Source organism: Procambarus clarkii, chromosome 20, assembly GCF_040958095.1.
Source record: "Procambarus clarkii isolate CNS0578487 chromosome 20, FALCON_Pclarkii_2.0, whole genome shotgun sequence".
Classification (NCBI taxonomy): Eukaryota; Metazoa; Arthropoda; class Malacostraca; order Decapoda; family Cambaridae; genus Procambarus; species Procambarus clarkii.
Window position 1 is genome coordinate 21,259,535 of NC_091169.1, and position 22,503 is coordinate 21,282,037.

The 22,503-nt window shown below is 42.4% G+C and overlaps 1 protein-coding gene across 1 annotated transcript; it reads right to left on the minus strand.

The window, feature by feature from the left end:
• Nucleotides 1-288: 288 nt before the first annotated feature.
• Nucleotides 289-22,485, minus strand: LOC138366747 (cuticle collagen 19-like). The gene is made up of 2 exons (XM_069328024.1): nucleotides 22,041-22,485; nucleotides 289-455 (listed from the first exon to the last, which is right to left on the minus strand). The coding sequence occupies exons 1-2, from the start codon at nucleotides 22,483-22,485 to the stop codon at nucleotides 289-291; spliced, it is 612 nt and encodes a 203-aa protein (XP_069184125.1).
• Nucleotides 22,486-22,503: the final 18 nt, after the last annotated feature.

Genomic DNA, 22,503 nt, shown 5'->3' on the forward strand with positions numbered 1-22,503 from the left:
ATGAACAACATCGCTGCAAGAGACATAGCTAAGTCATAATGATACAGGGTGACATTTTTTTTAACTAAAGTCATCTGGAAATTTGAGGGAATTAGTGAAGGAGGTATTGAAGGTCAATGACATACATTGTATTGAAGGTCAATGACATACATTGTATTGAAGGTCAATGACATACATTGTATTGAAGGTCAATGACATACATTGTATTGAAGGAAGATGCAACAGAACTGTAGTAAGTGGAAAGTCATTCCTGGGATCGCAGATCAATCTTCCCGCATGATATCATGCTCAGTCCAAAGGCACAATTAGAGGAACAAGATAACATTGGCAGTACATGTGAAAGTTACCAACTTCCATATAGCCTTCACGAACATCGACAAACGTGATTTCTGAGCGCAATATGCCACCTACAGGAGTGCCGCGCTTGAGTATGCAGCGCCAGCATGGAACCAGCCCTTGGGAAAAAAATCTATAAAATGTAAATTTTTTTAACAAGGGTGGTTCCTGAGCTGAGGGACCTGAGACACGAGGAGAAATACATCACTGGTTCACCTCAAGCAACGAAAAAGAAGAAACAGAGATGACAGAGTACCGATATATATAATTTTATTAAAAAATTGACTAAACGAATATGCCAGGCTGACTTATGGTATATTCTGCTGCTGCGTTCTGCTGCGAAGGGCAGCAGAACGAGAGGTCACTGGTAGAAATGAAGATGGTGAGAGACCAGAGCCAACATAATATTTTAAGAAACTAATGAACATGAGAAAGAAGAGAGAAAGAGAGAGACCAAATGGGAATGACATGATCTCCCCATGTTATTTAAAAGCTAATTAAGAAAGATTGACGAGGAAAACAACTGTTTGAAACAGGTCCCACGTAAATAGAAGTACAGAGGAGGAACTAAGAATCTGGATGAGTAGTAGAGATATTATTGATGTAGAATCAGAGCAGTATGTTGAGAGTACTTGGGGAGTCAAAGTGGTAGACAAAAGCCTGCATTTACACCCAAGGTAGAAAGGTCAGATCCCAAAGGGCTTGGGAGCCTGTATATTAGTCGAGTTAGGGAAGAGAGACTACGCCCAGTTCAAACACCTACACTTTTCAATTAAAGAGTTAATCGGGGAACTGAGGTGTCAGCCACAAGTCTCCTTCGTCGACACTAAAAGTCCCTGATCTCACTGCAGTGAGAAAATTACGTGTCAGGGGAACACAATTCACAATTTTTTGTTTGTCAGTGCATCCTTTTTAGTCGTGTGCAGAGAGGCGTGGATCACATGGCTTGCCTCGAATCGTCTTCGCTAATTGGCCTTAACTGCTCAAGATATACATATTCAATTTAACTTATCCATTTTTGAACTGTTGACCATAACAAGCTGAGAACAGGAAAATTCTGAGGATTACCCCAGTCGTTTGTAGATTCATTTTTAAATCCATCATTGTTACGTGTACAAAATATCTCTTATAAGTAACTGTAATTATATTGTTGGACTTGAATGCCAAGATATCTCGAGGAAAAAACGAGGGTAGTTTAAACAATTACTATTTATAATTGTGGTCCTATTTCCTTTCGACTGAAAGAATTAATTACTTCTTGTAGTCCACACTATTCAAGGCCCTTGATTCAAGATTATTTGTAATATGGTAAAATTCGTATTTAAAACGTCTTACAAGATTGCCCTTAGTTTGCAGATAATCATACTTATCCATCAGTCATAACCTGTCAGTGTCTACGTGGAGATAGATCGATCGGGCTTCTTGGGCCACTACCTCCAGGATCTAAAGATTTCCGGAGGATATCTTTACAAATAAATTTACATTCTAGGTCTGTTATAATGTGATGTGGTGGCACAGGAACCCTTTATCTTGCATCATATCCTGTTATTAGATCGTTGTATACCAAGAATTCCTTTCGTTATACATTTGAGTCCACAAAACATTATTGAGAATATCAGGATTAACAGTAAATGTAGTTTAGTGTTAATCATTGCAAGAACTAAACAGAGGGGAGAATTGTAGCTAACATTAATTAACACTAGGCAAAAAATATGAGGTCAGTGTTAATAACTATGATTTATGTGTTAAATGGTTAATAACTCATACTACTCTGATCAACTTTATATTAAACTCATACTATCTTGGCTAACGTTACCTGTAAATCATACTACGATGACCATCCCTATTCATTTAATTCAAACTTCCAAGGACAATGTTATTCACACTACCATCGCGAAGGTTTTAAATAATGCAGACGTTTACAGCTTTCTCTACAATCTCATTCATTAAAGTCATTGAATCAACGTTTCATATATTACAGAACCATTGTATCAACGTTACATATATTACAGTCATTGATGTGGAGGACAATAATATTCTCGTTTTGTTAGGGTGAGATAAGGTCACACGCATTGAATTTCTGATCATTAAAATATGTCTCAGAATAGATCAATTGACATTTGTTGCTCTAATCTGAGAGATCACAAGATCATTTAATTGTCATCTCAAAATCGTGAGTTATATTTGATGAGCTTTGCCATGATGATGATACTCTTCATACCAGTTATCGATGTTGGGGTCAGTTATCACAAGTTATCGATGTTGGGGTCAGGAAGCCTGTATTTAGGCTAGTATCGTGGCTCCCTCTAGGTGAAACTACTGAGCTTTTCCCAAGATGCAAATTACACCAGTTGTCTAACTCCTAGATACTTATTTTATGCTAAGCGAGCGCAGGCATCAGGTGAAAGGAAATATTCTCACCCGTCTCAGTCTCGTCCGGGAGATCGAACCAGGGGTCTTTATTTGTAAGTCGAAAGTGTAGACCACTCTACTAATTGTAACATGTTCTCTACATCAAATGTTTGAACGTGATTCACTCTGATGTTCCATCTCATTTATTTTTATCTAACACCCTGAAAAAATCCCTTTTTCTGAAATTTATATCCCTGAAAAAAGAGACAAATTGGTAAATTTTTCACAAATCAATAAGGCGAATTTAAGTAATTAATTCGCATACAATATTGAAGGAGTTGGGGATGTGGGAATATGGCTTCTTCACCTCTGTGTGGAGCAAGGTCATCCATCTCCCCTTCATAATACAGCTATAATCCTTCCATTCACCTGGGCTGTAGGAGATTCGAACCCTGGACCCCATGCTTGTAACGCCGAAGCTCTATTAACTATTAACGCCGATTAGTTTGAATGGTAAATGAACGAGCTTGGCAAAGACTCCAAAGGTGGCAGACTGAGACTTTAGAAATTAGGAGTCAGAAAGTGGGGTGGCGAGGGTTGGGGAAAAGATAGTTGTGATCTTGGAAGAAAAGAGTGTTATGTTGTGCACACAAAGAGAGAGTTGGAAGTGATCTCTGAGCAAGAGAGTTTGTTTATGAGTACGTAAGACAAGCTCTATGTGATCTTAGAGCTGGAAAGGGAGTTGGTGAATGTACAGAGTTAGGAGTCATCTTGAAGCAAGACAAGATACATCTCAGAACGAGTGTAAACATTGATTTTCTTAAGAATATTAACATGTCTTTGGCTGAGCACAAATTGGTAGAATAAATTTCTATCAGTTTACTCTCTCTAAACACAGAGAAAGAGAGAGCCAAAGCTGTTTGACTACCATACCTGGAGACTTGCTTCTGATGAATGAGAACTTGTTACCCTTCTAATCCCTTCCTTGATGTCACGATCAAACTTCCCTCTGAAAGCCAAGAATATCAACAATAATTCCTTAGAATCCAAATTTCCGACAGTCTTTCATAGGTCGAATGAAGTGGAAATACGAAAATAAAGTTCCGTCTTGATATGTGTCTTTAAACTCACAAGAGAATGCAAGGCAATTCCATAATAATAATCCAGCGGCGAACTCCATCTTGGAACCAGTTATGCAACATCCACTTCTCTGTCTCGTCCAACCCAGTCACTCGGGATGGCCTGAAACTACAACAGAGCCACACATGAACACTCAAGTCACACCTTCCCCTCACACACACTACACCTACACCTCCTCTCATACACTTCAGCAGAACCTCTCCCCCCCCCTCATACAACCAGCCCACACCTCCCTCACTCACCATTTGGTCACCATTTGGTCACCATTTGGTCCGGGAGACATCTCCCGTCACGCAGGGTGCAGTCGCACCTCCACAGATCTCCAGTATCATCTTTTGATACTGGTAATGGCTCAAAAAGGGCCACCACTTACGGGCTATTCATGCCCGTGCCACCTTTTGGATGGCTTAATCTTCATCAATCATCAAATCTCCCTCACTCACTTCAGCCAAAATATCGACGACATCATTTACAACCAAACTGTGGTTGACATCCTTCACAACGTATGTTCGACAGAAAACTTTTTTACAGACATACCGCCAACGACAACAGTTTTGAAAATCACACTATCAGCGAGAACAACTCGCTTCCCAGCCACACTGTTGAGGATTACAACTTTGACAACAACTTACAAATTATATCTTACTTCAAAACCAGCATTTCAGATGATATCCTTTTGTTATAATTTCACTATTAACCACGTCATTTACAACCAATCTACCACCAGCCGTTTTTCACAGTCACTCTATCTACACAAAGTACCTGGGGGTTGATATCACACCGGATATCAACAGGTGTGATATCCGGTGTGATATCTGTCTCCTGAACCCTACATGAAAAGGATGTCATCAGCGGCATATTCTAGGTTGCCCAAGATAAGAACTGTATTTATATATTTGTGTAAGGAATCATTCAGATCCTTGCATACCACATATGTCAGACCAAACCTAGAGTATGCGGCTCCGGTGTGGAGTCCATATCTAGTCTATGACTAGATGAAGTTAGAGAAAGGTCAGAGGTATGCCACCAGACAAGTTCCGGAACCGAGAGGTATGTGTTACAAGGAAAGGTTACTGGAATTAAACCTCATGTCCCAGGAAGACAGAAGAGTTAAGGGGAGACATGATTACCACCTACATAATTCTCAGAGGAATTGACAGGGCAGATTAAGACAGCTTCTTTACCACTGGTGAAACACGAACAAGGGGACACAAACTGAACTTAATGACCAAATGAGCTACAAAGAAATTAGAATGATTTTTTTGTTTCAGTTTCAGAGTGGTTAGCAAAATGGAATGACCTATCAGAGTGATGTGGTGGAGACAGACTCCACACACAGTTTCAATTATAGATATAATAGAGTCCAATAGGCTTAGAAACCAGTTAACCAGTTGAATGATATGTGTGAGGCGAGATCAAAGAGCCGTAGCTCACCCCCCACCCCCCGCCCACAAGCACAATTAGGTACTCACCTAGTTGTCTTTGCGGGAGTTGAGCTCTGGCTCTTTGGTCCCGCAGGTGAGACCTGGTCCAGCAGGTAGACCTGGTTTGGTAGGTGAGTACCATATACAACCACACTACCGACATAATCCGTTGTTTTCTGTGTGTGTGTGGAGGGGGGGGTAGGGGTGATGGTTCAGTGGTTCAACATTCACGACGGATACGCGGGTTCGAGCCTCACAACCATATCACATGACCTGTAAGTCATAGTATCGTGGTTACAAAGTTTGCAACTACTTGTACAATAGTTGTTCAGATACTTGTACAATAGAAAATAAAATTCAAATAAGTGTGGCATTAAGATGCACTTGATTTGGATATTTTACCAATGCACTCTAATGAAGTGTTCTTCAAAAAATATATTATAAGTGCATTCAAAGATACAGTCGTCCCTTTATCACCCCGGACTAAAGTGCTCACAGTAAATAAGGCCTCGAGAAGCAGCTTGAAGCTGTCCTCTCAACTAATTCATCTCCTTTTTTGTGTGTGTAATGTTTTCCAACGAACACAATAACAGATACACTGTGAAAGGAACCCACTTACATATAACCTCGTTTTCTATACGTGCGCTGATTAGTTCAAGGGGGTGACTTGGGTATCGCGGGTCATGGTACCGCCGCTTATTTTTCTTCGTTGTGAAAAACTGAGAGAACGAACTGAAGCAATATGCCCAAGAAGCACCACGGCACAATAAACTTGAGGTTATCTTGAGGTTATCTTGAGATGATTTCGGGGCTTTAGTGTCCCCGCGGCCCGGTCCTCGACCAGGCCTCCACCCCCAGGAAGTAGCCCGTGACAGCTGACTAACTCCCAGGTACCTATTTACTGCTAGGTAACAGGGGCATTCAGGGTGAAAGAAACTTTGCCCATTTGTTTCTGCCTCGTGCGGGAATCGAACCCGCGCCACAGAATTACGAGTCCTGCGCGCTATCCACCAGGCTACGAGGTGGATATCATCCAACTATATAGCAAATGGAGAAAATGAATCGAGGTCTTGCAAAAAAAAGCTATTTCGAGGACTGAGATCTATGTCTAATTTATGAAAATAAAACTAATCAACAAATGCCTATTTTAGGGCTGATAAGCTACTGTGTATGCAAACTCGAGTCCCGAGACTCCCAGGAACAATGACAGCGAGTCTGCATGCTCCCTCCACTTAAATGTTCCCATGCATATTTTGCTGTGCTTCTGGAACAAATGAACAATCTAAAAACAGAACAAAAAGAGAAATGACCTTTAGCGCGCCTTCACCTAAGTACTACATAGTTGTTACAGTGAGAATGGCCAATTACCAGCTCGCCGTAAAGCTATAAACATGACACCTTAGCGCAAGATTCATTCAGGCAAGGAATTTTTATAGATCTTTTACAATAGCATCTGTCTGCTTTTGGGAGCAGACAGACAGACTTTTGGGAGCAGCTCCTTGCCTAATAAAATATCGGTTGAGCGCTTTTTTTTTGAGGGGGGGGGGGGATCGTAGTGAAATAATGCATCTGGAGAAAGCTTGACAATGGGAGTGTATTCTATTTAGATGCATTATTTTATGAGTGCATTCAAGGGACGAGTTCATTTAGATATCTTATGACTGCATTCAAATGACGTGTTCTATTAAAATGCATTATGAGTGTATTTTACGGATGTATTGTATTAGGATTCATTATTAGTGAACACTAAGGACGTATTCTATTAAGATACATGATTAGTGAACACTAAGGACGTATTCTATTAAGATACATTATTAATGACAGTGAAGAAAGCATCTTCTGTAGCAAGCCAAAACTAAATACTTCCATTAAGCCAATAACATTTTCGTAGTAGTCAAAGACCTAGAAGAATTAACTTGCTAAAATGCTATCTAGACTCTAGACACTCACGACCATGAAAATAGTGATAACAGTCTCGGCCTTTCCTGGATGAGTTAATAACAAAAAACAAGAACCATCTCTGATCACCAGCGACTATACCAAGCCAGCGACTATACCAAGCCAGCGACTATACCAAGCCAGCGACTATACCAAGCCAGCGACTATACCAAGCCAGCGACTATACCAAGCCAGCGACTATACCAAGCCAGCGACTATACCAAGCCAACAAACACAGGTTGATGTCTAAACTGTAGGAGTGAGGGTCCCCTATAGATATAAAGCCAGTGTTCTCAATGCTTATCTTCGTTGACCTTTTACCCACGGCTCTGAATGGAGCAACGTGAGTAGGGAGTTTTTAAGGATAACACAAGTACTGGTGAACAATAACTGGTGAACAAGTACTGGTGAACAAGTACTGGTGAACAAGTACTGGTGAACAAGTACTGGTGAACAATGACTGGTGAACAAGTACTGGTGAACAAGTACTGGTGAACAAGTACTGGTGAACAAGTACTGGTGAACAAGTACTGGTGAACAGTAAGCATGAGATAAACACTACCACAAGATGACACTTGGACCGGTGGTATAATCCTGAACCTAGAACAGAAATCACAACACCTCCAATAAAATTATATTGCAAATCCTCCATGCGCAGTGAATATACGAATGAGAAAAGAATAAGGAAATAAATAATCCGTAAATGAGCAACAACCCAAACCCCCTAACCAAAACATAGACATCTTTACATACTATAAAACAAAGACCACTGATCTTCTCATTAAAACCTGCCCGAAGCCAACTAAGAACTCTCTACAGCCGTCGAAGATGGTGTACATGTACACCTGCCCCCCCCCCATGAAGGATGTAGCCTTCAATCTAAGTACACAGGTATGACGTCGACTAAGCTGACGAGGCGCGTGACCTGTCATCTTCAATCAGATGCCCCCCAAAAAAAATCATAGGAGAGAAGCCCTTGCTACATAGTAAGGACTGACGATTTAAATGCGCGCTTAGCACACAGTATATCCCTAAGCCACCGCTTGGGTAGCTTAATCTTCATCAGTCAATCAATCTGTCTCCTCACTTGAGAATGAACCTTGTAGGTTCGAAACGTTGTATAAATTATAATACGTATGCTGGATTCCAGTCATAGGGATAGAAGCCCTAAACAAGAAAATAATGAACACGGTATATGCAATCATATACAATGACGAGAATACTGTACTAAACCCACTGCAGCCTGTCCTCTTAAAAATAACGTCGCTTTTGGCCCGTATTGCCGAAAGTGGACGTAATTTGAGACTGAAAAAAATGAAAATAAATTTGGGATTTTTTTTCAGCAATAGTAAGTTAAGGGACCTATGATAGGTTAGGTGGGCAGGAAATTCTCATAAAATTTCAAAACGTTATGAAAAACGTTAATTGAAAGTCTCCTATTCTAACCTTACAGAGTCGGCCGGACGACTCAAACAGAAAACGGAACAGAACGTCACTTTTGTGAGTCGATTTCATTTCAAATTACGTCCAAATTTGGCCATAGCGCGCATATTGACGTTATTTTTAAGAGGAAGGGTTGCACTCACACTACAAACATCACATCACACCAAAAACGAACTAGTTCGAGCTTCAATGCTAAGCTGCTAGTTTCTGCCACGTATTGTATAAATCTATTCCATTAGTATGGAGCCACAATAAGCTCCCTCACTCTCATTTGCTTTTCTAACTATCGCGTTTCCTATTCAGGTAAGACCATACCTCAACCTGTGAGCCATAGATCTTGTCTCTCTCTCTCTCTCGTAGCTCAATATTTCTATAGGAGCCAAATACGGGAATGGGATATAGTGGTAAGGTCGTTATATAGCGCCTTATGTGTTCATCGGACTGTGTTTACACTCGCCACATTTGGCTCCTAAAATAATAATTGGTGGCTGAGGCGGTGTAGAGTCTACCACCACCATCAGCCAATAAGCAGCCGCCGCCATCATGGAATACCGGTACCATGATGGCGTATCACGGCGGCAGGTGACGTAGGGGTCCAAAACCTGTAACATCTACAGTTTTGACCCCACATCAGGTGTGGTGTAGATAGCAGGATAACATGATAGTAGGACAGGTAATCCGATTACGGGTTCACTATAGCTCGTGCTACGTGGAGATTTTGTTCAGATTGGCTGACTATAAAACAACAACGGCAGGTAATCAGAGTACTCGTCAGCGTCCTCTTGCACGTATCAGTGACGTTTTTCTGTTAGCCTGTTTGGCTTCCTCCGTCATAATACCGGAACTCTTGAGTAATTAGTTGCCTGGCTCAGCCAATTACCCTATCAGCACTTACGTCCGTCCAATGAGCACACTCAGGGTTACCACTGTCATTCATTAACTCACTTGATGAGTGTCTGCCACTTTCCTTATCTAGATTTAGCCCCAGTTAATATAATTCATCAAAATGAAGACGAGGAGTCACAATAACGTGGCTGAAATATGTTGACCAAACCACACACTAGAAAGTGAAGGGACGACGACGTTTCGGTCCGTCCTTGACCATTCTCAAGTCGATTAATTCATCAACTGTGTCATCAACATTGATAACAGCAGAACCCCAACATGCAGACGTCCCGATATGTTGGACTTAAATTCCATGCTCATTTACCCTACCCTCTATTTGACCTCACGTCCATTTCCCCTTGTCCTTCCGGTCATTTGACCTGAGTTCTATGCTTCTTTGTCCTACCCTCTGTTTGGTCTGACTCCCCCCCCCCCCCTGCTCTCCCCCACAATCTTGCTCAACTCCCTCAATTTTGCCTCACCTGATTGCAAAATATATTCCATAATAACTGAGCTGACACGACCTTTGTCACCTGCCTGTAGAATAAATTCCCCGCACGCATTATCATTCTGACGTGACATTACAACACATTTGTTGAAATATCGCCCCAATATGAAAGTCTGCCTTTAGAGACGGCATACCTTATACGATTTACTTAGACAGGAGAAGTAAAAGTCGCAAAAACACACCATTAAATGTCTCCCGGGACGCTAGTCTCTTATAATTGACCTTTATGGTTTTAACCTGCTCTCTCTCCCCCACCGAGTTTATACCAAACTTTATGTTGACAGTGTCACCCTTTGCGGGCGGCGGGAGGGATTTTAACCTTATTTAACGCTGGCTCCAACTTGGGATAGACAGTGTATCATCCAGGCTTACTAAATACTGCTTTTATTTCTCTACTAGAAAACTTTGTGTCTATGACTATTGATAGGATGCATGTGGCCTATCTTAAGGCCTTTGCGGAAGTTAATCTGTATATTAGGACAGTGTGAAACTCTTCGGGTCCACGGGAGACATCTCCCGTCACGTAGGGTACAGTCGCACCTCCACAGATGTCCAGTATCATCTATTGATACTGGTAATGGCTCAAAAGGGCCACCACTTACGGGCTATTCATGCCCGTGCCACCTTTTGGGTGGCTTAATCTTCATCAATCAATCAATCTCTTCGAATCCACAGGAGACATCTCCCATCGCGCAGGGTGCAGTCGCACCTCCACAGATCTCCAGTATCAGCTCTTGATACTGGTAATGGTTCAAAAGGGCCACCACTTACGGGCTATTCATGCCCGTGCCACCTTTTGGGTGGCTTAATCTTCATCAATCAATCAATCTCTTCGGGTCAATATTAATTGGACGCATGCTTATCTTGGGTGTTCCTTCTTCATCACCTGCACGTTGAATGCACTAACTTGTCTCCTGACCATACTGAGTCTCGTTGCATGCTCCGAGATAGATCAGATAGACGGACACTCTTCATATTGCGCACCTCCCTAGTGCAGTTTATTTGGGGATTATGTCTCACGTGTATTCGGTATGGCTTCAACCTCGAGTCTTCATCGTTTGGACGCTTTGCATCGTATACTGACTTTAGCCTCAGCTCGGGAGCACTTCGTTCTTTTCCATCCAGGAGTTTATGTTTGGAAATCATTGTATGGTTGTCAAATAGGCACTGTGATCGACACTACTTTCAATGCAGGCGATGAGTCACAATAACGTGGCTAAAGTATGTTGACCAGACCACACACTAGAAGGTGAAGGGACGACGACGTTTCGGTCCGTCCTGGAGCATTCTCAAGTCGATTGTGATCGACTTGAGAATGGTCCAGGACGGACCGAAACGTCGTCGTCTCTTCACCTTCTAGTGTGTGGTCTGGTCAACTACTTTCAATGCCTTGCACAGACCCTCCATAACCTTTCCAGTCATTACGGGTTATTCATGCCCGTGCCACCTCTTGGGTGGCTTAAATTTAATCAATCTCCCGCCACCAGTAGCCGGTGCCTTGACGTTAAACACCACATGTTTAAATGAATTTCCTTGTTCGTGGAAAGTACAATGTAAAAACTCAGGAAAGCCTCAATACACCTTTTCCTTTAACATCTTCACCAGCATTTACAGTCTACTGCTTCATTTACAAACTGGTCAAAATCTCTCATGTTTAAGATGGCTTGATTGTGTTGGCCAAATTCAACCTTTGTGTCCCGTCTTTTCCCAGCGACAACACGTACGATCCTGTTATCATAAACATTATTCCACGAAGTCATAGTCATAGATCCCTTAGACACTTGTCAGCGTCTAAGGAATGTTACACTTAGATATCTTGACCCTTAGACATCCCTGGGACACTTTATCCCAGAATGTAAGTCGTATGCTGATGACGCCATCTGTTTGTTTGCTCTGAGAGAATGAACATTATTGTATAATATTGTGGGAGATTGAGCATATGCGAGACACCTCATTTTGTTGACATTCATCAGGATAAATTATCTCAGTGTTAGTATTTATTTTAGGCTGGTTATTCATAATTCATATGATTATCAGAGAGCCTTAGTTTCCTGTGCAATTTTTTCAATTATATTTTGTCGTTGGAGGTATTTGCTTGGTGATTGTTTATATTGTAGTATATATGGATATATGTAGTATATATGGATATATATATATGATGTATATATATGTATATATATGATGTATATATATGATATGTATGATGATATTTTTATATATATATATAAGTATATATATGATGTAGTATATATGGATATTGTACTATATCGAGGGCTATATGGCTATATCGATAGCCATAACTATTTACATTGTGCACTTGTGCTTACGAGCGAGAAGTTCTCATTCATGGCTCTCAAGTCTTTATTCACGTGAAATACAATCATACACATTTTATCATATATAAAAAAGATTTTGGGGGTGTAAAATTCTGTAATGTAAATTTATTTTACACGAATTTCTGTTTGCTGGTATTTAATTTTCAGCGCTTTGGGATTATAATGAAATTTTGGACCTTTATGGCAGCAGGATATACGTAAACGCAGTCACATTTTAATATCTGAATAATAACCAGCTCATGAATAATATGAGAAATGTAATATCTTTCCTGAATATTTAAATTCTCGTCTTTCTTTCTCTCTACCTTCTAGCTCTCACTGTCTCCATCTGTCACTTTCCGTCTCTGTCTTTCTGCATCTCTCTCTCTCTTTATCTCTCTCTCTCTCTCTCTCTCGTTGTTTTCCTAAGTTTGGTTGTGTATATTTTCCTTTGGCAATTATTTGTATTTGAAGTACGTGGGTTGAAGAATTTCGAGAATTGAGATTCGAACATAAAATGTGAGTGAGGAGTTGGCTGTTCGAGATTAAAAATATCGAACATCATCAGTTATGAGCTGTGTGTAGTGTTTTTCTTTCCTAAACTGGTGAGGTGGGATCCGGATTAACGGGCATTGAACAAATATTTATGAAGACAGAGTGAATTATCTGCACGCTAATTACGTGGGTGAGATAATAAGAGAGGTACTGGACTTGAAAGAAATTAATGAAGCATTTTGTCAGAGGTTCAGAACCCTCAGGCAATGCTCGTTCATTCACCGATCATCCTCAAAGAGGAATTTATCCAGCCCGTCCTCCAAACAAAGATCCAAAAGTGATTCCATGCACCCGCCAAACCCCCTGTTTATGAATGAAAAGCGGTTTACACACGACTCACAACTGCTGACGTTCGAACATGAACATATCCGGAACAAGTGTTTCACTGACGAATTTTGTTCGAATCACAACGCTATAAATGCTTCACCCACGTACTACAAATACAAATAATCGCCAACAGAACCTAAACACCTAACCTAACCTAACCTATGCCTATATATGCACAATATTATAATATTAATTTATACTTGAGAAAATTCCCGTTTTGAATGAACAGCATATTAAAATTTATGAATGCGTCTGTGGGGTCGACCGCTGGATGTAATGGACTTGAGTCGAGGACGGGTTGTCCTCAAAGAGGAATTTATCAGTGTTCATTCAAACTAGTATTCATTCAAAATTAGGATTTTCTCGAATATTTATTAATGTTTTTCTGTATACCAATATGTGCATATTTAGGCGTAGGGAAGGTGTTTAAGATCTGTTAACAATATATTTGCATTTGTAAAACTTAAGTGAAGCATCTACAGAGAGTTAGTTTGAACGGAGAATTCGAACAGCGAAGCCCTTTTCGAGAAATGTTCGAACGTCATCTGATATGAGTCGCGGGCAGAAAGCGTTCTTCCTTCATAAACAAGTGGCTTGGTAGCCGAGTTAACGAGCATTTGGCTTTTATTAATGAAAACGGCCTGATGTTTTAAGGCTGGACTGTGATGAAACATTATCTAGTTACTAACGGGGTTTAAACCACCGTCTCGAGAAGGGTTTGAGACTATTCAAACTATTAGGCTATTTCTAATAGTTTGAACAGTCAATTCAAACTATTAGGCTACCTATTTGTTAGGCTATTTCTTCCTCTGGTGAGTCTCGTTTAAGGGGGCAGCTGGTACCCCGAGACGCAGTTTTCCCCCACTTTTCCCAATCAAAATAAGTTTGTTCACTATATAAATTTATATAATTATACAATAATAATTCAATGTACTGTTATAGGCATAGTTTAGGTTAGGTGTTTAATTTCTGTTGGCGATTATGTGTGTCTGTAATACGTGGGTGAAGCAGTTGTTAGCTGTGTGTAAACCGTTGTTCGTTCATAAACAGGGGGTTTGGCGGCTGGTTTAACGAACCCTTGGCCTTTGTTAATAATGACGGGCTGGTTAATGAGCAAATACATTGAAAACGCGAAAGAAAAGGTATTGATCTCTTCACTTCTGCTGATGTGATCATTAAGGCTTTAGTTATGGTTGTTCCTTGATGCGAACAACGTTAACATGTGAAGTGAAGCCTATTCATTCTACCTTGGAGTGTTCAATGAGCTATATTTGCTGGTTACTGTAATATTGGAACGCAGTCAGCGAATTGTCATTAGTTGGTGTGTGCAACCCGTTCTCACACTTGCTTATAGTCAATATTGGCTTATTTAATAAGGGCATATGTGACATACTAATTGATTGTGAATATTTTAGTTTACCTTGAAAAGCTTCATAGAAAACACCGACCTCACCTAACCTTCTTAGTATGTTAAGATAAGCATCTTATTGCTTCTTATTTACAATTATTACTTAACCTATACCGTCGGCGCGTCTCTGTAGCGAGTGTTTTAATTATTCGTTCCTTTCGAAACCATTGTTCTGTGGTTGTGTTGGTTGGTTAGGCCAGGTTCCCCAGCGCCCGCACCCTTCAAGGCATGGTTAGTATGTTCTTAATACTCAGATATATTCGCCGCAAGGTGCGTAATAGTTTCAGCCAACGGGAGTTAGAAAACTGCCACGGGCTGCTTCCTGGGGATGTGTGTGTTCGTCAGGAGACGTCAGGAGACGTCGGGCCATGCGTTTTACCCTTCAAGTGAATGCCAGAGGGCGCTTCCAGCACCACTGACGTCATGGGCCTAAACTCAACAAAAACAATCGCCAAAATTACCTTTATCTGAGGTGATTGTTATATGGATTAAAATATGATGGTATAGAGGTGATTGTATTATAAATATATATATGGTGTATGAGCAATGAAATGCATCGAAGCTTTTTCAACTGATTATATAATTAATTCGATTTGATGCGATTTCAGGTATGCCCAGATCCTCGAGGGACAGGAAACGATCAATTTTAAGGTACGTTCTACCTTGTCTCCACAATTTTACATTTTCATCTCGTCCTCGAAATAGAACGTCACATTATGACGTATAATTTATCTAAGTCCAATAGGGGGGTAGAAATAACCTAAGCTACTCTATCCCTTTGAGATGTATTTCTTTCTTATCTCAATAAACGAACTTGAACTTGAAGTCCAATAACTGTCGTACTAGAAAATAGTAGCGGTTCACGAAATTGATATACTGTTCCGTTTTCTGTTTTGGGGTCCTGTTGTAGGTTGGGAAAAGGGCACCTTAGTACGACTGTTTTTTGACGTTGGGGAACATTAGGAGGACGGGCTGATATGTTTTAGAGATCAAGTAAACTGTGGGGTGTGGGAGGCGGTCATATTTTTTGTCGTTTAATAATTGTAATTGTGGATAATTGCGTGTACAACCTAGGTTGGATGGGCGCCGTGTTATGCCAGCTTCTTAGTCTCTTGTTAATAGACTTGAGATTCCGGGCAAAACGTACTTAAATTAACCCCATTGTGGCCATATTATGATGCTCAGTAATTATTCTCAACTTTACAAAACTATCAGTTTTTTAAGTGAGAAAAACAGTCTCTGCATTAAGCTATTAATGGCAGAGAGGCGGGGCTTAGGAACTGATACTCGCCCTTTGCAAACTCTGTAACTAGGTGAGTACATCTAGGTGAGTACGCACAGAATAGGCAATTGCTGCTAGAATTAATTAGGTGACAAAACCGAAAACCTGTTTCAATACTTGGTTAAATTGTTCTTTCTCCTTGAGCCGTTGCTCGCACTCCCCCCACCCCCAACACCCCACAGTGTGTGGGTGTAGGTGTGTAGGGGTGTGTAGGGGTGTGGGTGGGGGTGTAGGGGTGTGTAGGGGTGTGGGTGGGGGTGTAGGGGTGTGTAGGGGTGTGGGTGGGGGTGTAGGGGTGTGTAGGGGTGTCGGTGGGGGTGTAGGGGTGGGGGTGGGGGTGTAGGTGGGGGTGTAGGGGTGTGTAGGGGTGTGGGTGAGGTGTCTTAAGCAGTTCATCTGCTCAAGGCACCCACTGGAGGGAAAGTTGTTTGGGTAGGACTCAAATGTGAATGAGTTTATTAGTAATGGTCGTGAAGAGGAGAGAATTGTTTGTGTTAGTGTCCTGGAGAGGTGATAATTGTTGGCAAAGTGTCCTTTAGAAGAAGGGGATTGTTTGTTGAGTGTCTTTAGATGATTGTATGCGTTGTTGCTGGAAGAGATGATTAGCAGAGTGTCTTGATGATGAAAGAATTGTTTGCGGAGTGTTTTGAAGAGTAACTAATTGTTTGGGGATTATCTTAAAGAGAGTGGAAGACAAAAATGTATGCAAAGAGTCTTGAAGAAAATTTATTGGGGTGAAACCTTTGAAAATAAGAAAATTGCCTGGAAATGATTTTGAGGGTAATACACATAAATTGTGAGGGGTGTTAATTGTGAGAAAATTTCTTGGAAAGGAACTAAATGGGTGAGCTGCTTGGACGGCCTCTAATAAGTGTGAAAATTTATATAGTGTGTGTTCTGAAGTGTGAATATTGCTTTGGAGGATTCTCATGGTGAAAATTTTACTCGACGAAAGTTTTAACTGTTGAGACAACTGCCTGAATAGAATTTTTAAGCTGAAATAAATGCTTGACAAGAGTTTTAAAAATGAGAGAATTTCTTCCAGATTATTTTTAATGTGGAAAATTATTACTTCGGAAGTGTTATGGAGAAAGACATTTCCACAGATATTTTAGACAGAAAATACCTTAAAAATGAAGAGTGAAATAGTATAACTACTTGGAAAGGAAAATGAGCGAAATATAATTTGTCTTGGAATAATATGACGAAGAGTGATTTTCATGGGATGAAAATTCTAGGCAACAGTGTTACTTAATTAGTGATGTAAATCAGAAGTAATTATTTAAACTAAATTCAAATAAAAAACTGAATTGGATGTATTCTAAAAGTAAAAGCATTTGCTGATAACGTTTAAAAAGGTAATAGTATTTAGTTTGTATTCCTCTGAGGATAAAATAATTACTTGGAAATAGTAATAAAGTTGCAATTGCTCGATTAAAGAGATAGTATGGAGTGAAAATTTGCGTGTGAAAGTTTCACAGGTTATATAACTGCTTAAGATGAGGATGCGGAGCTGTGCTGGGCTTAGTTTGGGAACGGACGGGGGTTATGTGGGCTCTGGGAAGTGTGTGGGGGCTGCGTGGGGTGGGTATATGGAGAGTGTGGAACATATTGGGCTGTGTTCGTGTAGGCTTCGTCACAGAAGGGTTAGGGGGGGGGAAGGGGGGAGGTTTGCTCTCAAAACAGAAGAGTTTCTCTGAAAACGTGTAGAGGGTACTAATCTATACTGTAAAATGGAATGTCTGTCTGTCTGTCTAAAGTTAGAGGCCTGACGTTTGGGGTTAGACGGGAGAGGAGGGAAAGAGGAGGAGGGGGGGGGAGAAGGGAGAGAAAGGCATTCTTAATATTAAATTGCCTGGGAGAAGGGGATGAGGAAGGAATATTGGTGGAAGGGAAATGACCAAGGGGGAAAGGGGAGGAAGAGGCAAGGAAGGTGGACAGGGGGAAGAGACGAAGGAGGTGTCCGGAAAGGAATGGGTAGTGTAGGGAAACTGCAAAAGCCTCGTCTGGTACAGCCCTAAAATAACTTATTAAACGTCCTGTCGAGAGGCATAACTTGGCATACTATGGCATAATATAATGGCCATATCTGTTGAGTATACTGGCATGTGGAAGGGAACTTGGCGGTATATCTAGCTGGAATAACAGAGGCTCGTAACTGGACAATGTGAAGGTGATTAGGGAAAGACATTATGGAAAAGGAAAATAGAATAAGTGGAGTCAGGAGAAAGTGCTAAGCCATATCGACTATATAGCACTTGGAAGGGGTCAGGATAAGGATTTGGGATGGGACGGAGGGGAAAGGAATGGTGTCAAACCGCCCGTACAGTCAGGGATTGAACGCCGACCTGCATGGTGACTTGTTCGAGGACACAGTGATGGATGGCGCATAACGACTCACATGGTAGTTAACTCTGCTGAAACGCGGTGTAACGGTCCCTATTGATACAGTCCTACACCTTGTTACAAAGTTGTTGCAACTTGTTACGAAAATTTTATGACGTGTTAGAAAGTTGTTACAACTTGTTATAAAGATTTTATGACGTGTTAGAAAGTTGTTACACCTGGCTATTGATAGTTGTTAACAACTTGTTCGAAAGTTGTAGCAACATCGTAGTTACGTCGTGTGTTTAGAGGGGTTAATTAAGATTATGGGAATGGTAACTTGAGGGCAGAAGTGAGGAACCCCCAAGAAGAGGCTACTGGAATTTGCTCGAGGGGGAGATTACCCTAGTTAAGGTCGCGGGAAGATGTCACCCCAAAGAGGTCACGTGAGACGTCGTGAGAGGAAGTCACATGAAGAGGTCGCGGGGCGGCGAGAAGTAACTTTTAAAATGTCGCAGGATGTCACTGTGAAAGGTCGAACGAAGAGTTTATAGTAAGGTATTTGTTGGGAGGTGATGAGAAGGGGTGTGTGGAGGCAGCACCCAGATGAGGCAGATAGTGGTTGTGAGGGTGTGTGGAGGCAGCACCCAGATGAGGCAGATAGTGGTTGTGAGGGTGTGGAGGCTGCACCCAGGTGAGGCAGATAGTGGTTGTGAGGGTGTGTGGAGGCAGCACCCAGGTGAGGCAGATAGTGGTTGTGAGGGTGTGTGGAGGCAGCACCCAGGTGAGGCAGATAGTGGTAGTGAGGGTGTGTGGAGGCAGCACCCAGGTGAGGCAGATAGTGGTTGTGAGGGTGTGGAGGCAGCACCCAGGTGAGGCAGATAGTGGTAGTGAGGGTGTGGAGGCAGCACCCAGGTGAGGCAGATAGTGGTTGTGAGGGTGTGGAGGCAGCACCCAGGTGAGGCAGATAGTGGTAGTGAGGGTGTGGAGGCAGCACCCAGGTGAGGCAGATAGTGGTTGTGAGGGTGTGGAGGCAGCAATCAGGTGAGGCAGATAGTGGTAGTGAGGGTGTGTGGAGGCAGCACTCAGGTGAAGCAGATAGTGGTTGTGAGGGTGTGGAGGCAGCACCCAGGTGAGGCAGATAGTGGTTGTGAGGGTGTGGAGGCAGCACCCAGGTGAGGCAGATAGTGGTTGTGAGGGTGTGGAGGCAGCACCCAGGTGAGGCTGGCCTGTTATCTAGGAGTGGCAGAGAGGACGGGCCAGCCAATAGTGGTATGTATTCACTTGCTGCACATGACTTGTTGCGTCCTGGGCCATAAAAGGTGCGGCTATTTACAGACCATTCAAAGGCTGCTCCGGGAGCAGGCAGAGAGGTCTGCGTGGCCTCTGCCAGCAGCGCTCGGCTCCACTAGCACAAGAACGCCTTAAATTTTTATATTTCCCCCAAAGGCTAGTTTATTGAGCAGTCATTCATCCTGTGAGTGGCATACTGCTATAGCAGCATGTACAACACCCCCTTAATGGGTAGTGAGGCCCCCTGGTTGTTCATCCTGTCACTTGCTTTTTTATTTTCGTTATATGTAAATGAGTGTATGATCATTAGGCAACGCGCGGAGGCTCAAGACACGCAGTTTCACGCGTTAACAAACTACGCTGACTCTCCCTAATAACGAAAGACTTCGTTGTTCGTGGTCAGGAGTCGTTATACTGATTGAACTTAATCATCCTACGCAGTTATCGACATTACTCCGCCTGTTTAGTCCCTCTGATACCCCTGTCTCCCTCCTTCCTAAGTCCTTGGAAAGTACTATGGAAAGTTGCGGCTCACGAATATGTTGACCAGACCACACACTAGAAGGTGAAGGGACGACGACGTTTCGGTCCGTCCTGGACCATTCTCAAGTCGATTGTGACACGAATATCTTCGTGGTAAGAGGAAGGCGAAACGTATGGATGGGATAGATGTAAAAGGTGTGTAAAAGGGTAATATTTGGAGTAATAATGGGAACGTAAGATAAAGAGGAGAAAGAAAAAAAAAGAGAAAAAGGAAGGGTAGGCTTATGTTAAGTCGCGTTGGTTAGAAAGTTTAGAACATTTGAGTATATACTGTGAAAGGGAAGAGTCCACAGCAACAAAGCCAGGACTCAAGTTCATGTTGGGTAGATTGTGTATCAGAGCTGAGTCGACAAGACGGCGTCTGTGTAGAGTAGAGGCAGGAAAGATTATTTTAGAAGAGGACCAATCAATAAGATGATTAGAATGCCTAACATGACAGAAGCGAGCATTATTAGTGTCTGCAGACTTACCACTTCTTTTATGTTCCTTAAGTCTGTCATTAAGTGTACGGCCAATTTCACCAAAGTATTGAAGAAGACAGGACGAACAGGAAATAGAGTAGACACCAGCAGCTTTAGCAGCAGGAGGAACAGTGTGAACCAGATTGTTACGAAGAGTGTTAGTTTGTCGAAAGGCGAACTTTATGTCAAGAGGACGAAGGGGTATTAGTGAGATTTTTGAGTTCAGATATGAAGGGAAGATAGAGCACAGTGGTACTAGCGTTGGAAACAGGTTTGGTATGAAAGAAATTTCATCAGAAACGCCTTCGTCTCCTCATTTTAAGGTGTGTGGTTTAGTCTTCATGTAGTTTCCAACTGTGAAAACTTACGCAGGTAGTGGCTGCCAATAGACGTGAGGTGCTAACTACTGCAGTTATGAGTATCCAGTCGTCACCTGGTGGTCTAACTGTGCCCACCTATGCCCCACCACGACCTGCTAACCCACTTGCAGCTCAATAATACCCACTCACCTGTTGCTCACTGCCCACCACATGTTTGCCGATGAAAAATACCCAACCACTTGCTACTGACCAACCAACCCTCGCTCGCTAATCACTGACAGACGTCCGCCCACCTGCTCTTGCTAATTGTTGAGCCCGAGGTTGCAGAAAAGCTCTGCAATTAGACTGTCTCCCTGAGTACACGAAAGATACACTCGTGTGAGGTTCTTCTCTGCAACAATCCCAACATATTAGCCACTCTCCAAGTACCCGAGTTCCTTTGCCCTGACTAATACAATCCAGAGAGCCGTGGAGTGACTAGCAGAGGCAACAAGCTCGTTCTCGTTTCTCGCTCGTTATGGAGAGGATAGCTGACGATCAACATACCAAAATGTGTTTAGTCTCGTCGGAAGGTGCGGCTGGGGGGAGTGCACATATGGTGAGGATAAATTGCTAATGTCAAACATCCACCGAGGTCTGGTTAAGACCATTTATGCACTCTGGAATCCTTTTGCGCTACCGCTCTCAGGAGGAGTATGGGGGCCGCGCAATAAGCCAGCCGCCGCTGGCGGGAAGAATCAATGGTTAGTGTAGGCTACCCTGAGTTACGGGTTTCCTTATGGCGGATACAGTAGACTGTTCTGTATTTACTGGTGTCTGGAGCGACTGACTAACTTGATAGTGAGCTTGTTACACTACAGCTCATTAGTAAGGGTAGTTGTAATTGTCTCTCCTTAAATATAGGTTTTGTAATGTGGGTCATGTTCAACTGTAATATTTAAATGGAAGGCTTAGTTATTCTAGTTTTACAAAGATGCCTTAGAAAAATAACGTACAATTTACAGTGATTCAATCTACTCGCTAACTGGAGCCGAGTCCGATTCCTGGGCCGGGTGTGGCGTTCAGGCGCGTTTCGTTGCACCTGATGCCTCTCTTCACCTAGCAGTAAATAGGTACCAGGGGGAACTGGGCAACTGTTGTGGGCTACATCATGTGCAGTGTTAGTCGTTGGCCAAAGGGAATTACGATATGTCTTGCGTCCAGGCTTCCTCTTGCGTCCAGGATTCCTCTTGCGTCCGGACTTCCTTTTGCGTCCAGGCTTCCTCTTGCGTCCAGGTTTCCTCTTGCGTCCAGGCTTCCTCTTGCGTCCAGCCTTCCTCTTGCGTCCAGCCTTCCTCTTGTGTCCAGGCTTCCTCTTGCGTCCAGGCTTCCTCTTGTGCCCAGGCTTCCTCTTGTGCCCAGGCTTCCTCTTGCGTCTAGGCTTCCTCTTGCGTCCAGGCTTCCTCTTGTGCCCAGGCTTCCTCTTGCGTCCAGGCTTCCTCTTGCGTCCAGGCTTCCTCTTGCGTCCAGGCTTCCTCTTGTGCCCAGCCTTCCTCTTGCGTCCAGCCTTCCTCTTGCGTCCAGGCTTCCTCTTGCGTCCAGGCTCCCTGTCCTCGTATTTACGAAAGCCATACCCTAAGATCTTGCTCATAACCGATAAACTAATGTA

Bases quoted from the DNA above. Each gene is read 5' to 3' on its own strand.
- LOC138366747 (XM_069328024.1), bottom strand. From the start codon at position 22,485: ATGAGCAAGATCTTAGGGTATGGCTTTCGTAAATACGAGGACAGGGAG. The intron at 456-22,040 runs GTAATTCCCTTT...TTTTTTCCCAAG, and splicing joins GCCTGGACGCAAGACATATC to GGCTGGTTCCATGCTGGCGC.